The 17,917-nt window shown below is 38.1% G+C and overlaps 1 protein-coding gene across 6 annotated transcripts in view; it reads left to right on the forward strand.

Annotated features, from left to right (window-relative positions):
• Nucleotides 1-16,858, forward strand: part of PLEKHH2 (pleckstrin homology, MyTH4 and FERM domain containing H2) — a 106,816-nt gene extending 89,958 nt beyond the window's left edge. For 4 of the 6 annotated variants that reach the window (XM_002691298.6, XM_005212711.5, XM_024999387.2 and 1 more), the window contains 6 exons: nt 118-259; nt 8,299-8,444; nt 9,452-9,581; nt 10,345-10,431; nt 12,876-13,013; nt 14,654-16,858. In XM_002691298.6, the coding sequence (XP_002691344.1) occupies nt 118-259; nt 8,299-8,444; nt 9,452-9,581; nt 10,345-10,431; nt 12,876-13,013; nt 14,654-14,836 (826 nt within the window). In that variant the 3' untranslated portion in view covers nt 14,837-16,858. Of the gene's footprint in view, nt 1-117; nt 260-8,298; nt 8,445-9,451; nt 9,582-10,344; nt 10,432-12,875; nt 13,014-14,653 lie in introns of those variants that run through there. The other 2 variants (XR_003037138.2, XM_059891735.1) reach the window with 2 other exon arrangements.
• Nucleotides 16,859-17,917: the final 1,059 nt, after the last annotated feature.

Here is a 17,917-nt window from a genome sequence, read left to right on the forward strand (position 1 = left end):
GTTTGTATCATTGAGAGAATATTGTTAGAACAACCCCGTATCAGTCCTCTGGATTTCTCTTTACCTTCTTCTTTTGTAAGTATATCACTTAATGAAAATTTTCCTCTTTTTTTACAGATTATATTTCTCAATGCAAGTTCGAGGAGAGACTGATAGAGAAAAGTTGCTGTTAATGTATCAGACAAATGACCAAATAGTAAATGGACTTTTTCCTCTGAACAGGGACCTGGCATTAGAAATGGCAGCTCTTTTAGCTCAGGTAACTTCCATGCTATGTAGAGCAATATTTTGTAAAGATAAAATACTAATCTCTTCACTGAATTAAACATACTAGAACAATATACCTTTCATAATTCTTTAAATTCAATTTGCTGTGATTAACACCTTAAGTATCACAGGCATTATGATTAAAGTTTGACTCCCATTGCTGACAATTGCAGTGATGTAGAATGAGACGATGGACCATAAAGAGAAGCTAGCTTCTTAATTGCCTTGGAAGTATCCCACTAGGTTTTGCATTTAATAAAGGATTTTGAATGTTGAGCTATGGGGTTGTGGATGCCTTGCTGAAAATGTTCAGTAACCCAGTAAGATCATTCTTTTAAAAAGCTAAAACATTTTCTTCTATTGATATTTGCCTGTTATATCAATTAAGATTAAACTAAGATGACTATAAACTGCACATGCAAATTAATAGTGACAATCAAAAAAGAAATATTCGTATTATCTGTCCCTCACATAGAAAGTGTTGGGGCCCAGGGCAGTCTGCCCCCAAATATGCCTCAGTGGCATGTTGATTATTTTGAAATAAAGTTACTTTAGAAACAACTGGTGGGGAAAAAAATGATATATACTTAAAAAACACTCTAACCTCCCTCTTTTGCCCTAAAAGCTGAAAATAAATCTCCCATGTGAAGGTGTCCTCCCTCTAGGAGGAGGATAGAAAGCATCCTTGTCAGCAGTTAGGGAATTCAAGGCTAAGAAAGCTGTATAAACAGTTACTGCTTCACTAGTCTTCTACCCCAAACACAAGCCTTTTTGTTTTGTTAGATCTTGGAAAATAATTGTTTCTTTGTCTAAAAATGATATATAAATAGCTTGCTTTGGTCATTTCAGGGGTTTTGTATCTATAAGCGGGCTTCCCTGGTGGCTCAGGGGGTAAAGAACCTGCCTGCCATTGCAGGAGATGTAAGAGACATGGGTTCGATCCCTGTGTTGGGAAGATCCTCTAGAAGAGGACATAGCAACCGACTCCAGTATTCTTGCCTGGGGAATCTCATAGACAGAGGAGCCAAGGGAGCTACTGTCCATAGAGTCACAAAGAGTCAGATATGACTAAAACGACTTAGCATGCATACAGCATATCTAGAGACCTCTGTGCATTCAATTGGTTAATTTCTCCTGATAATATGTCTGGTGTCAGTATAATTATTAGACCAAGTTAAAGTTCTCTAGATGGGTAGTGGGGAGAAATCTTCCCCTCCCCAGGGGGAGATAGGCATTCTGGTGTGTCTACAGTCAAGAGGGACGTGTGCTTTGTCCTCTCCTCCATTCTGCCATCATTTTCATGGTCCTGGGGATCTGCCAGAGCTCCAGCCATTACATCAGTGTTCCAGGCATCAGAATGGAGGAAGAACTGAGGAAGGGCATGCCTTCCTGCTTTTGAGAATCTTCCTAGCAGTTATATAGAACGTTTCCATTTATGTTTCTTTGGTCAAACTTAAGTCACCTGATCTTCCCAACCTACAAGAGAGACTAGAAAATGTGGTCTCAGCTAGGCAGCAATGAGCCTTAAAAAATTCAAAGCTTTTATTACTCAGAAAGATAAGAGAATGGTCATGAAAGGCAGTGCACAGTCTCTACTCCACCTGGGTCTCTGCACATTTTAATTAAGGGAAAATGTAGTGTTGTTGGCTTAGATTCCCCAGGGTTTTTGGCCTTCTCACTCCTACCATCTCAGGACATCTTAGTCATTCTCTTCATTTTATCTACCACCTATGCCCGTGATTCTCAAATCTTTTCTTCAGCTCATGTTGCTTTCATGGGCTCCTTAAGTTCAGCGTATCAGGAGCTAATCATCTTCCTTTTTCTTTCTTCACATTCGCATCTTCACCGTGACACTGCCTCTGTTCGATCTGCCAGTTCAGTTCGGTTCAGTCATGTCCAGCTCTTTGCAACCCCATGTACTACAGCACACCAGGCTTCCCTGTCCATCACCGACTCCCTGAACTTGCTTAAACTCATGTCCATCGAGTTGGTGATGCCATCCAACCATCTCATCCTGTGTCACCTGCATCTCCTCCTGCCTTCAGTCTTTCCCAGCATCAGGATCTTTTCCAGTGAGTCAGTTCTTCACATCAGGTGGCCAAAGTATTGGAGTTTTCAGCTTCAGCATCAGTCCTTCCAATGAATATTTAGGACTTATTTCCTTTAGGATGGACTGGTTTGATCTCCTTGCAGTCCAAGGGACTCTCAAGAGTCTTTGCCAACACCACAGTTCAAAAGCCTCAATTCTTTGGTGCTCAGCTTTCTTTATAGTCCAACTCTCACATCCATACATGACTACTGGAAAAACCATAGCTTTGACTAGATGGACTTTTGTCTGCAAAGTAATGTCTCAACTTTTTGATATGCTGTCTAGCTTGGTCATAACTTTTCTTCCAAGGAGCAAGCGTCTTTTAATTTCATGACTGCAGTCACCATCTGCAGTGATTTTGGAGCCCAGAAAAATAAAGTGTCTCACTGTTTCCATTGTTTCCCCATCTGTTTGCCATGAAGTGATGGGACTAGATGCCATGATCTTCGTTTTCTGAATGTTGAGTTTTAAGCCAACTTTTTCACTCTGCTCTTTCACTTTCATCAAGAGGCTCTTTAGTTATTCTTTGCTTTCTGCCATAAGGGTGGTGTCATCTGTGTATCTGAGGTTATTGATATTTCTCCTGGCAGTCTTGATTCCAGCTTGTGCTTTATCCAGCCTGGCATTTCACATGATGTACTCTGCATATACATTAAATAAGCAGGGTGACAATATACAACCGTGACACACTCCTTTCCCAATTTGGAACCAGTGTGTTGTTCCATGTCCAGTTCTAACTGTTGCTTCTTGACCTACATACAGATTTCTCAGAAGGCAGATAAGGTGGTCTGGTATTCCCATCTCTTTAAGAATTTTCCGCAATCTGCCAAGCAAGCTTCAAATCCAGGAATCACCTCTGCCTCTGCCCTCCCTCTCCCTTCCCCCCAGTCTCCAGGACCCTGTCCCCTCCTCTCCATGCTGACTGCCATTGCTGTGGTTCAGACCATCATCATATCCTGCCTACTCTTCTGCATCAGGCTTCTAACTAATGTATTTTTCTCTGGTCTGGTCCCCCACATACTTTTATTCTCCAAGCAGAATCTAGAGAGATAGTTCCAGTTGCCTGTTGCTGCATAATAAATGACTCCAAGACTTGGCCCCAGATAACAATTAGGGCAGGCATATGTAACGGCAGCTTGTCTCTGCTTCATATGGGATCAGTAGGCATAACTTTTAGACTGGTTGTGACTCTGTAGCTGAGGGCTGGAATCATCTGAAAGGTTTGTTCACTCGCACATCTGGTGGCTGATGCCGGCGGTTATTTGGAACTTATGTCAATTGGAACACCTGCTTGTCCCCTCTTCAAGTGTCTGCTTGTGCTTCCTCACAGAACGGTGGCAGGGTGACAAGAGCAATGTCCCAGAAGAGACAGTATGTGGAAGCTGCCATTTTCCTAAGGTTGGGCCTAGAAACTGTGCCATGGTGGTTTGTCAGGCAGCACTGATAATACAGGAACTGGAATGGAGATACAGAAAAAAATGTGAATCATTGTGTCATTCCCTTGTTTATATGAAAGCACTGTCATGATCTGAACTCTTCTTGCCTCGCCAACCTCATCTCTTAATACTCTCTACCTTGAACTTTATGGTCCTGAGTTGTATATGATTCACTTATTCTTTCCTCTTATGCTTTACTTGTTTGTCTCCTCTGTTTAGACATCTCTACTCCCATGCCTTTACCTGTTTACTTCAGCTGATCCTTTCATTTTTATCTTAGGTATCACTCATACCAGAAACCCTTCTTGAATTCTTCCTGGATGGGTTAAACGTTCCTCTTAAGGCTTCGGTAATGCCTTGCACGTATCTATTACTGTTCTGATCCCAGGGGGCTTCCTGAAAGCAAGAGCTCTCCTTATTCATCTTTGTGTCTAGCACAGTGCTTTACATACAGTCCATTCTCCATCATGTTCTTGGATGCATGAATAGTTGATAATTTAGTTTACTTTCATAGTAACTTTATGATCTTCAGACGCTAAAGTGTTCATACTGCACTAAGTATTCCCTTTTTGCAGTGATAAAAAGCTGAGGAAAGAAGTAAGTCACATATTGTCTTGGTGATAGGATTAAGAGTAATTTCTTATCATGTGCTGGGCTTTGATTATTTAGGCTTTGATTATCTGCTTATCTAGGCTTTGATTCTCTAACATCACAGATGCTCTGTTAAAATCACTCTCATTTTTGCTAAAATTTAAGTTTGTTTTCTTAACTTTTAATTTTGTGGAGAAAGAAAAAATTATCTCGAGGAAAAATTATCACATTCTTTGGAGATACATACTTCTAATGTTTTAGGTGAATTTTTAAAAGGAGTAGAAAGGTAAAACAATACATCTAGAAAATTCTGAGTGCTTTACTAACTGAAAAGTATAATTTCTCCATCTATAAAAGGAAAAGTAAATAATACCTCTGATCACTTCCTCAGAGTAGTTTTTGCAGAGATAAATGAAATACACTAAGGAAATCTGAGCTCTGTAGAAGATTCTGTTGTAATTTGACAAGAATAGACTCTATACATGGACATCACCAGATGGTCAACACCGAAATCAGATTGATTATATTCTTTGCAGCCAAAGATGGAGAAGCTCTATACAGTCAGCAAAAACAAGACCAGGAGCTGACTGTGGCTCATATCACGAGCTCCTTATTGCCAAATTCAGACTTAAATCGAAGAAAGTAGGGAAAACCACTAGACCATTCAGGTATGACCTAAATCAAATCCCTTATGATTATACAGTGGAAGTGAGAAATAGATTTAAGGGCCTAGATCTGATAGATAGAGTGCCTGATGAACTATGGACTGAGGTTCGTGACATTGTACAGGAGACAGGGATCAAGACCATCCCCATGGAAAGGAATGCAAAAAAGCAAAATGGCTGTCTGGGGAGGCCTTACAAATAGCTGTGAAAAGAAGAGAAGTGAAAAGCAAAGGAGAAAAGGAAAGATATAAGCATCTGAATGCAGAGTTCCAAAGAATAGCAAGAAGAGATAAGAAAGCCTTCTTCAGCGATCAATGCAAAGAAATAGAGGAAAACAACAGAATGGGAAAGACTAGGAATCTCTTCAAGAAAATCAGAGATACCAAAGGAACATTTCATGCAAAGATGAGCTCGATAAAGGACAGAAATGGTATGGACCTAACAGAAGCAGAAGATATTAAGAAGAGATGGCAAGAATACACAGAAGAACTGTACAAAAAAGATCTTCATGACCCAGATAATCACGATGGTGTGATCACTGACCTAGAGCCAGACATCCTGGAATGTGAAGTCAAGTGGGCCTTAGAAAGCATCACTACGAACAAAGCTAGTGGAGGTGATGGAATTCCAGTTGAGCTATTTCGAATCCTGAAAGATGATGCTGTGAAAGTGCTGCACTCAATATGCCAGCACATTTGGAAAACTCAACAGTAGCCACAGGACTGGAAAAGGTCAGTTTTCATTCCAATCCCAAAGAAAGGCAATGCCAAAGAATGCTCAAACTACCACACAATTGCACTCATCTCACACGCTAGTAAAGTAATGCTCAAAATTCTCCAAGCCAGGCTTCAGCAATATGTGAACCGTGAACTTCCAGATGTTCAAGCTGGTTTTAGAAAAGGCAGAGGAACCAGAGATCAAATTGCCAACATCCGCTGGATCATGGAAAAAGCAAGAGAGTTCCAGAAAAGCATCTATTTCTGCTTTATTGACTATGCCAAAGCCTTTGACTATGTGGATCACAGTAAACTGTGGAAAATTCTTCAAGAGATGGTAATACCAGACCACCTGATCTGCCTCTTGAGAAATTTGTATGCAGGTCAGGAAGCAACAGTTAGAACTGGACATGGAACAACAGACTGGTTCCAAATAGGAAAAGGAGTTCATCAAGGCTGTATATTGTCACCCTGTTTATTTGACTTATATGCAGAGTACATCATGAGAAACGCTGGACAGGAGGAAACACAAGCTGGAGTCAAGATTGCTGGGAGAAATATCAATAACCTCAGCTATGCAGATGACACCACCCTTATGGCAGAAAGTGAAGAGGAACTCAAAAGCCTCTTGATGAGAGTGAAAGAGGAGAGTGAAAAAGTTGGCTTAAAGCTCAACATTCAGAAAACGAAGATCATGGCATCCGGTCCCATCACTTCATAGGAAGTAGATGGGGAAACAGTGGAAACAGTATCAGCCTTTATTTTTCTGGGCTCCAAAATCACTACAGATGGTGACTGCAGCCATGAAATTAAAAGACGCTTACTCCTTGGAAGGAAAGTTATGACCATCCTACATAGCATATTGAAAAGCAGGAATATTACTTTGGCAACAAAGGTCCATCTAGTTGGACCTTTGAAAAACCAAAGGCTATGGTTTTTCCTGTGTTCATGTATGGATGTGAGAGTTGGACTGTGAAGAAGGCTGAGCACCAAAGAATTGATGCTTTTGAACTGTGGTGTTGGAGAAGACTCTTAAGAGTCCCTTGGACTGCAAGGAGATCCAACCAGTCCATTCTGAAGGAGATCAGCCCTGGGATTTCTTTGGAAGGAATGATGCTAAAGCTGAAACTCCAGTACTTTGGCCATCTCATGCAAAGAGTTGACTCATTGGAAAAGACTCTGATGCTGGGAGGGATTGGGGGCAGGAGGAGAAGGGGATGACAGAGGATGAGATGGCTGGATGGCATCACTGACTCGATGGACGTGAGTCTGAGTGAACTCCGGGAGTTGGTGATGGACAGGGAGGCCTGACGTGCTGCGATTCATGGGGTCGCAAAGAGTTGGACACGACTGAGCGACTGATCTGATCTGATCTGAGGTCCTTTGTATGTGCCTCCCACCCCATCTCGCTCATTGAACCCTCTTTGGTACCATGTGCAAAGAAAGCACTTAACACAGTTTATCACAAGTATATATTTATTCTTCAGTCTCCTCTACTAGACCGTAAACTCTTTGAGGACAGGAACTGTGTTCAACCTTTTTCTTTCTCATATAAATTAGCACAGTGCCTGACATACAATGAGAACTCAGTACAGGTTTGGATGAATGAATGGGTGGGAGAGTGGTTGGAGAGAGGGAAGGATGGATGGATGAATGGTTTGATGTGTTGGTAGAGGGGTGGCATCTGTATAGTCTGTTAATAGAAGTAAGGATTGAACATTCTGTCATTCAGGGAAAAAAGGTAATGAAGGGCTTTGTTTCCAAAAAAATACTGACCAATAGTTTGAGGGGATGCGTACAGTCACATTTATGGAGAAAATCTAGGAAGTGATGAGAATGTAGTACTTGCTCCCATTATATTCAGTAGAGACCCTTAAAAAGTGCAAGTAATACTTTAAAAAGATTTTTCATAGCTTTATATCTATTTTTTATTTCTAACTTCTATTTTTGCCTTATTTTCACCAACCAAAATTGTACCTTTAAAATGAAAAATTATCTAGTGTTGTTACAGGCAATAGTAGAGTTAAGTGACCTTGAGCAAATATGGTACTGTCAGATTTTGACCTAGGATGATTAACGTAGAAATGAAACTATATCGTATCATGTTAGTCACTCAGTCGTGCCCAACTCTTTGCAACTGTATGGACAATAGCCCTTCAGGCTCCTCTGTCCAAGGGATTTCCCAGGCAAGAATACTGGAGTGAGTTGTCATTTCCTTCTGCAGGGGGTCTTCCCAACCCAGGAATCAAACCTGGGTTTCCTGCTTTGCAGGCAGATTCTTTACCAGCTGAGCCACCAGGGAAGCCCACATGGAATACTTAAATTATAGACTTGTTTCATAATTAAACTTCACATGAAGTTTAGATTTAAATAATAGTATTTTTATATGATTACAAATTCCATAATCACACAATCACGACAAATAGATTTATATGTTGTATGTTAACAGTGTTTAGAAAAAAATAAAACTAATTTTCTTTCTAAAAATTCTTTTAAAATATCCTCTATTTTCTCTTTTTTGGGTTTCCAATTAGGTGGAGATTGGAGATTTTGAAAGACCTTTTTCCACTCCAGCAGGTCACGTTACTAATCAGTGCAAAGCGAATCAAACTCTAAAACAAGCCATAGAGAAATTTTATCCTAAAAGGTATAGAGATGACTCTTCTGAAGAACAGCTAAGGTAAAGAACTATTTACAGAGCAGATGTGCACTAGTTTTTCAGTGATATATTTCTGTACAAATTTTAAAGATGAAAAAAATTATATGTAATGATTTGCTCAAGATTTTTAAAATACTGTTGAATACCAAGAGGTTATAATTGTTTTTATTTGAGATGTGTCTGGAAACTTTAATAGCTAGATTTAAACTTTTTCAGTAAGAAAAAAATCTGCCTTAAGATCTTTTTATTTAATCTTATTCATTCTTCTCCAAATTAATGTTGCTAATAAATAAAAGGAAAAAATTGGCTAATAGGTTTAATTTTATGAAATGTTTACCAAAATTTTTTTACCTCTTAGGGTATTCCATTATAAACAAATTGGAATAAAAATAAAGTATCTTCTTACACAAAGTTTTTTAATAAAAATTTTTAATTCTACTCTATTAATTCGGAGTTTTGATTTTTGAAAACTATTTATAAAGAAAAAGGCATAGATTCAAAAATAGAGGCAAACCCAATTCACCATGACGTTTTTTAAAATAGAAACATTTGTGATTAGTCTATTGTCTCTGTAGAATAAGTGGTTGCCTTCATGATTTAAGAGGTTTCCCCTGTACCCAGCATCTCTCCGAGCCAGGAGTGGTAGCACCTAAATTCCACCATTGGGGATTCATTCTTCAGTCTCCAATTCTTGTACTTCTTTAAAAGTGAAAGTAATTCCCATGAGATTCTAGGCTAATTATGCAAAAGTTTGATGTTAGCTTATCAGATTTTAAATTTTTACCTGAAGGGAGTGGGGAGCAGGGAACCCAGGTCATACTGAGAGCACTAACAAATAGGAGGATTTGGTGAAAGGAATGCTCCACGAAGGACAAGGGGTGGACAGTGGTAAGATGGGCACCACCAAACCACAGCTTGCCCTGGGTAGGTCTCCCAGTGGTGTCTAGGATTGGCTCAAGGAGAGCGTTATCTTGGGAGGATGATACACTGTTTGTGTTTTTGTTCTTTTCTTTTTTTTTTTTTTTTAGGCAGCTTTGCCAGCGACTGTCAACCAGGTGGATGGCCCTCCGAGGACACAGTGCTGCTGATTGTGTTCGAATCTATTTGACAGTAGCCAGGAAGTGGCCATTCTTTGGTGCCAAGCTGTTTCTTGCAAAAGTAAGAAATGGTAGGGGGAGGCTATCCAGTTTAGTAGAATATAAACTGATAACTGTAACCCCAGGTTTAGTATATTCAACTTTTTAAAAGAAAATAAGGGAATTTCTAACAATATAAGGAAAACCATGAAAGGACACTGAGGAGAGAGCAGGAGAGCCATCGGCGTCTCTGTCTTTTCCCTTCTGCTCCAGTTTACCCTGCCAAAATCATTTCTTACACTCAGAAGGCTTAATCAGTAGACTGAAGACAGCCCCTTAGCTCTGCTTTCTTCTCTTTATTCCTTCATCCATCCACTCATTTACTCTTGCACTCATTTGTATTATTTAGTAATTATGAATTTTGTTTGCCAAACAAAGAGAGCTGAGCTCTAGGGATACAGAAGCCCATAGTTTCAGATAAGTTATTCTCACACTTTCAGGAACTCGCAACCAGTGTTGCAATAGGTCTGGAAACCACTAATGGTTAGGAGTGACATGACACTGAGGAAGGAGAGACAAACCCTGCTAGGGCTTAGATTAAGTGGCCTATCCAAATACACGTTAATAAATAACAGATTTGGGTCTCGAACCCAAATTCAAGACCCCAATTTGGGTCTGCTAATTCACTATTCTTTCCATTATACCACACTGTCTACTCCTCAAGTGAGATTTTTAATAAGATGTTGTTGCTGCTGTTGTTAGAAATGTCATACTGCATTTAGACTAAAACATTTCTGTAACTTTGTTTAGCATCTATTATATAGTATATTTTCATCTCTTCATAGCCCATAACCCCATCGTCCCTTGGAAGTACATTCATGTGGCTGGCTGTACATGAGGATGGTTTAAGCATCTTAGAATACAACTCCATGGTAAGATTAAATCCTTAAGTTTTGCATTGAGTCAACTATTTCCATTGCTCAGTTCAGTTCAGTTCAGTTGCTCAGTCGTGTCTGACTCTTTGCGACCCCGTGAATCGCAGCACGCCAGGCCTCCCTGTCCATCACCAACTCCCGGGGTTCACTCAGACTCACATCCATGCTCAGTGTTCCATAAACAGAAGGTAATGATACCTTAATCTTATTTTTCTTATACACAGAAAAATATCCTTCCTAATACTATATCATGAAGTCATTTTATGAATACAACCATGATTACAATTTCTTTTTTTAAAACAAGATTAGACAGGCTATGTATTGTGTATGAGAAAAATATTAAGATACCATGACTAAATTGCAGTCACAGTTGTATTTGTAAAAAGATCACTCATTTGTAGAGTTCAGAAGGTGGCTTCCTGTGCAAAATAACATTAAGATAACATATCTCTTGAAGATAACATTAAGGTATAACATTAAGATACCTCTTGAAGATAACATTAAGGTAGAAACTTTAGTTAGCAGAATTTTAAGTTCAGTTTCACTAAAATTTCTGTGAAAATTTTTTTTACTTTCCCAAAATATCACTTACCCATTCACTTGTACATATACAGTATCTTTAGAGTTATTACATGATTAACTATAAAGTCAAACTGTGATTTCTATTTATTCATTTATCTGAAATTCACTTTATTTTCTATCATATTTTATATATATCAGATTACTTTTAAAAAAATCTTTTTTAACCTGGTGGACAGGGATCGCTCAGTTCACCTGGTAGATGTCATGGGCTCTCCTACTTGTGGCTATAGTCAGAATCACTGAGAATTTCTTGGAAATGAGACTATCCTTTAGTGTTTTAGTTACTGTTTCTCCTTATAACTGTTGAAAACTCTTTCGAAGGCATTTATATTTCTTGAGTGGGCTTCCCCATGGTTCAGCGGTAAAGAATTTGCCTACAGTGCAGGAACCACAGGAGACATCTGTTCGATCTCTGGGTTGAGAAGATCCCCTAGAAGAGGGCATTGGCAACCTGCTCCAGTGTTCTTGCCTGGAGGGTCCCATGGATAGAGGAGCCTGGTAGGCTACAGTCCATAGGGTTACAAAGAGTTGGACATGACTGAAGCGACTTAGCACGGTATGGCATGTTTCTTGAATGCCTTTTAGTTCTTGAATAAATAATCTGAAGATAGATTATAAAACCAGTGACTTAAAGTCAACAAAAATTATACACCAGTATTGAGTTCCTTTGGCCAAGTAAACCAGTTTGTTGATTCTGAGAGATGGATGTACAGACCAGGAGATTGACACTGCTGGCCTGCAGCAGAGGAGGTGTCCAGTACTGGGATGATCTGCTCCAGGTCTTGCAAGCTAATCATTAAATACACAGATTCCTTTCCTTTTAGGCTGTACATCTTTGAATTATATTTTAAAAATTGTTTTAGTAACACATTGGGAAAAAGTATTTGCTGCATGTATGACAAAGGGTTGTTATCCTTTAGGAACTGTTTTTCCAGATAGTAAAGAAATGATGAACACAGCAATAGACAAATGGGCCAAGGCAGTTCACAGAAGAAATACCAATATTCAGTAAATGTACTTTTAAATGTTAATCTCACCATCAAGTAAATTCAGTTTAATACAGTGAGATTCTACTTGTCACCAATCAGACTGGCAGAGCTTCAAACAAATGATGGTATCCTGTGTTATCAAAACCGCAAAATGCTGGAAATGTAAATGGGTATAATGTTTCTGAGTTTCGAAAGGTTTACTTTTTTGAGATAGCAATTTTACCTGTTGAGGTTTATAACCATAGAAATAATTATTCTATGTGTATTATGAAATATGTCCCAAAATATTCACTGGAATAAGATAGTAACAAAAAAATTTTAATATTCTTCAATAGATTAGTTAAATAATGTCTGTGTCTATAAAATCTAAACACATGTCTATAAAATCATTTAAAATGATTTTATACAATAGCAAGTATGTTCGTGTCATGGAAAGATGTTCATAACATGCTGTTAAGTTAAAAGAAGCAGAAAGTTAAAAAAGAAGTAGTGTGCTTGATACTGGTTATGTTTACATATATCAAGATCTGTCTATCAGGGTGAACTATATGGATTTGCCAATATTTGACCATTTTTTACCTTAAAAAAACATCAGGTTCATATGATTCAACCAGATAGGTAGGTAGGCAGGTAGATAGACAGACAGACAGAAATCTTTAAGGACAAATACAGTGTAAATGCTACGTAAATAGTTACTGGTACACAGCAAATTCAAGTTTTGCTTTTTGAAACTGTATGGAATTACAGATATTTTCCATCTACAGTTTTCCATCTGTATCAGCATCTTAATGGAGATACATATTATTAGTCATCTCTCATCTTTCTTTGAAAATAGTGTATAACATATGTACTTTTTTCTTCTCTTTGAAGAGGTTAATAGTCAGCTATGTATACAAGAGTCTAATGACCTTTGGAGGTTATCAAGATGATTTTATGGTAGTCATTAACAATGCACATTCAAAGGACAAACCAACAGAGAAATTGATTTTTGCTATGGCAAAACCCAAGGTAAGTAGAAGCCTTTATGCTAACTTTTTAATGCTAGTTTTTCTCACACTAAAATATTTATTGTGCAAAGACTTAAGTTCTTGATGGGAAAACAAACTGCTTATAATCATACAATCTTAGGTCCAGTCTTACATCTTCTCCCTAAGCCTTGGTTTCCTCATCTAAAAAATGGTATAATGTTCCTTTTTTTTTTTTCTGAATTAAGAATTAAGTGAGGCAATCATGAAGTGTTTAGCCCAGACTTTCCTGGTAGTCCAGTAGTTGGGAGTCTGCCTGCCAATGCAGGGGACATTGGTTCAGTCCCTGGTCTGGGAAGATTCCACATGCTGTGGGGCAGCTCAGCCTGTGCTCCATGACTACTGAGCTAGAGCCTGTGCTCCACAAAAAGAGAAGCCATGGCAACGAGAAGCCCACGAACCCCACCCAGAGATTAGCCCTCACTTGCCCCTGCTAGACAAAACCCACAGAGCAATAAAGATCCAGCACAGCCAAAAATTAATTAACTAATTTTAAAACATAAAATGTTTAGCTCAGTGCCTGGTATACAGAAAGATCAAAATAAGTGGTCCTGGCATACGTTGTTATCGTCAGGTATTTTATATGCATTATCTTATTTACTTGGAATAATTCACTTAATGGACTCATTAGTGAGAAGAGTGAGGTTTTAAAATTAAGACATTGTTTCTTTACAATTTTAACAAGCTATGTAGTTTTAATGTCTCTAAGTAAAAGCAATAAATAAAAGGGCTGCATTCTAACATGTGATTCCAATTTTAGGGAAAAGAATGAGAAACTAATTTTTCTAAAACTTTGTCTTAAAATTATCAACTAAAAGAGACTACTTTTTTTAGAATCTGAAGCTTTAAAAAATGGCATGTATGTTTCTTAATTAAATCTATACTTAAGTGAAGGCAGATAGTAAGTGCGGAAGATCATGGCACACTTCAGTTTAAATAAAAAGTTAAAAAAAAAAAAGAAGTAAAAGCTAAAATAAATAAATAAAAAGTTAATATACTACACTGAATTTCTTATTCATGTATCCACAAGTGTGGCTTTAAGATAACTGACAGAATTGTACTGTTGTCACATTTTCTAATATTGCCACTAAATTTGACTTTTTTTCTTAAGTACCACTTTCAAAAAAAAAAAAAAGTACCACTTTCTGCTGGTTTAAGTAACAGAAAAATAGATGGTGCTGAACATGTAAGTACAGTTGACTCTTGAACAACACAGGTATGAACTGCACAAGTCCACTTATACATAGATTGTTTTTCAGTTGTAAATACTACATTACTACACGATCCGTGGTTAGTTGAATCCATGGATGTGGAACTATGGATACAGAGGAATCGTGGCCACAGAAGGGTGCTGCAGAGTTACACACAGATTTCTGACTGCGGGGGTTGCACAGAGTCAGACACGACTGAAGTGACTTAGCAGCAGCGGCGGCAGAGTATCAGGGTCCCTAAGCCCTGTGTTGTTCAAGGATCAGCTGTACTCCACTGTTTGATCTGGTTGAAAGAGAACTCTGGTGGCCTGGGCACTTGCAGATGGAGGCCACTCATGGCCAACCCTTCACTCTCTTTGGAAAATGATGAGAACTTCTCAAGAGGATAACAATTCCACTTTTCTTGTTTTAGATTCTTGAAATCACGCTTTTGATCGCCAGCTACATAAACAACTTCTACCAGCAAAAGGCAGTTCACCACCTCTCTGCTCCAGCGCTGCTCTCAGCTCAGACCCAGGGTTGCCAAGCCAGGGTGATGGGAAGCCAGCCCCTTCTGGCAAACAGCAGACCAACCAAAGGCCCCACTTTGCTCTGAGGCTCAGGGGCCTAAACATCTCCCCCTGTCTTCTAAGCAGTGGCTGCATCAGCTCCAAATAAGTTCATTTACATCCTGGCAGCATGACACCCACACAGTAGTAGTCCATTCTTTAAAAATAATGGGAGTTACTCTCTTCCATTTGATTCATAAATATTCAAATAAATGCTTGTAATAAAACTTAAACACACACACACATAAAACCTAAACAAATTTTCCCACATGCTGATTTCCTTTTAGCTTAACTGGGTTAGAATTTGCCTTTTTTTTCCATCACCTTTCCCATCAGACACATCAAGGCTTTTTTTCTCTTAGAAAAAATATTCTAGCAATCTTTAGAAAGGGAGATTCAAGGGAGTTTTGCCAAACTCTCATTTGGCAAACCAGTTGATTATTTGGACATGCTTACTGCCAAAAAATTATGTACTATAATTAAATGTGCTTTTAATTAATGATACGGTATTTAGAAAGAAGTAGAGTATCCAATTTAAGAAACAGCTGCTGGGTGGTGTTGAAGGGTAAGTTTTTAGTTCTATGAATCGCTGTGTGAAAAAGCAGGCGCTGAATCCCAGGGACGGCGGAGCCTAGTGGGCTGCCCTCTATGGGGTTGCACAGAGTCGGACACGACTGAAGCGACTTAGCAGCAGCAGCAGCAGGTAACCAGAACCTCCAGTGTGGTTTTAGAAAGTATACCCTGTCACCTTTTCAGATCACTGGAGTGTAAAACTTAAAATGAAACATTGATTCCTGACATTCCTTGGCTATCTACATAACCCAAGTTCACTGGAATATTGCCCACATTTCATTCCATTGGTGCTGGGTCATCTTGACCTTGCTTTGTTAAATAATGATATCTTTGAAAACAAAGAAATTTTAAAGCTTTGCTTCACACAGTCTTTTAAATTATAGTTTGAGAATAAATTCCCCAAAATATTTTTTTTTTTAAGAAAAGAGAAAGTAACTCTTCTTCAAAGGAGATAAATTTTAGTTGAGTCTAGAAACCTATTGCTTTACTAGGTTACATAAATGGTCAGTACATTCCAGTTTGTGTCAAAATAAAGTACTTATTATTATTCATGATGAAAATGAAACTGTGATAAGACATGAAAATTATATTGTAAAAATGTTTAATTGAAATAGTAATCATGAGTATACTTAATTTTATTTATGTGTAGAATATTTTTTATTTATATTTTGGACATATATTTATCACTTTGTGTATGGTATTTTTTTAACCAGTTGGGGGAAAAAAGTTAGCTGCTGAATTAATCTGTTGGCGAGCCTTCTTGTTTTCTTTTTTGCTGCTTTCTCCCTGTGGCAATGTACTGTTCTCAAACTAAGCCTTTTAAAAACGTTCCATCCTACGTTAGCATCCTTAGAAAGATCAGAGCCAAGAAATACACTGATCAAGTAAGATTGCGCTTTACCGATAATGACAAAGGTCGAAACCACCCATAGAAATACATGGCCATTTACTAGTTCTCCTAATCTTTTGAGCCACAGCCACTCACTGTGTAAGCAAATTAATTTTTGAGAATAAACTGGTTACCAGTTTGGGATGACTCTCAGGCACCTTTTGGCTGGGATACGGTAGAGTTTCTGAGTTCCCAGAAAACCATTTAATAATCATTAGTCGGTGAGCCAGAGGCTTGGCAGAGCTGTTACATATGTATGAGGACTTGATTCTCAGGCAGTAGTTAGTTCATCATGTGGTAAGCTCCCCCCTAAAATCTTCTAATTTAAATGAATAGTGAAGGCTCAGCTTAAATGGTAGTACCCTACACTTGGCATTTAGTTTTGATAGAGCAGAGATAAAATATTTTGATGGAAAGAAATCAATTTTCTGTAACTGATGATGTGAAAATTTTATTTTCTGGGAAATTACTTTTATATAGCCATTTAAAAATTCAAAGTGTGTTATTATGATTGGTTACAAGAGAATAATGTTACATGTTTAATTGTAATATTTGTCTCCTATCATTTTCCTCCCTTTCAATCATAATAAATGATTTACAAAACCCATTTCAAGCATTATCTTTTGAATAATCTTCAAGAAATACCTAATGTTTTCATTGTCAAAGCTGAAGTGTACTACTAGTGAAAATGGTAGTTATTACCTCCTTCTGCACTCATGCTTTGTCTTCTGTGTTGCTTTGCTTTATCCATATAAAAAGAAGCTGTTTGGACAAATTGTAATTATCATATATATATATGTGCTTATTGACATATATACAATATGTATAAATCATGATCTCCCATGATTTCATAATAAGTTCCTTATAGGTAAGTTGATTGAACTGTGTCTAAAATTTTATTTTAAATGTTCTAGATTTGTGTCTGTGTGTGTCCTTGAAGTCACATACCACCATAGCTTAGAAATGAATTTAACTCTCAATGTACGAGAAAATTTACAAATCTTGGCTTGAAAAAAGTGTTTGTTAGTGGTTATTTGGACATTTTTTTCCACAGGAAAAGAATACATGGTAGTCAGGTTCCTGGAACAATACTTGTAGCCCATAATTGTACTGAAGTATAATCCTGAAGAATTAGCCACCATGAATAATCATATTTTTCTAGAAAAAGGCTTTAAGTGTTCTGGGATGCCAAGAACACATTTCACCCACCCCGCTCCCACCCCCAGCTGTCATGGAATTTGGACTTCTCAATACTGAGTCTCTGGGCTGATTCCTGTGGACCAAAGGCTTTGGGAATGTGGGGACTGAGGAAGCGAAAATGAGGAGCTAGACTAACAAGGTGAAGCAGCTTTTCCGCTAACTGGTTCATGCAGGGACCTCATCTCCCCTCACATTTCCCCCTATTCTCTTTTCCCTAAAGGAAGAAAGGGATTTTACTGCTACAGAGTACTTCATTTAGCAGGAAATATTGCCAGTTTCCCTCAGAGAGGGAATGACTTGATTTTCTTAATGCTTGTTTGAAAAATTCCAGAGAAGGATTCTGATTAGCTCAACTCATGTTTAACTTTAAACACTCATATTAGGAGAGTGCTTAATTATTAAAACTCTATATAGTGGAAGCTTATGCAGCCATAAAAGCTGTGTTTATTATGCATTTTTGAAAAAT

The sequence above is a fragment of the Bos taurus genome, chromosome 11, assembly GCF_002263795.3.
Source record: "Bos taurus isolate L1 Dominette 01449 registration number 42190680 breed Hereford chromosome 11, ARS-UCD2.0, whole genome shotgun sequence".
In the NCBI taxonomy this organism is placed as follows: Eukaryota; Metazoa; Chordata; class Mammalia; order Artiodactyla; family Bovidae; genus Bos; species Bos taurus.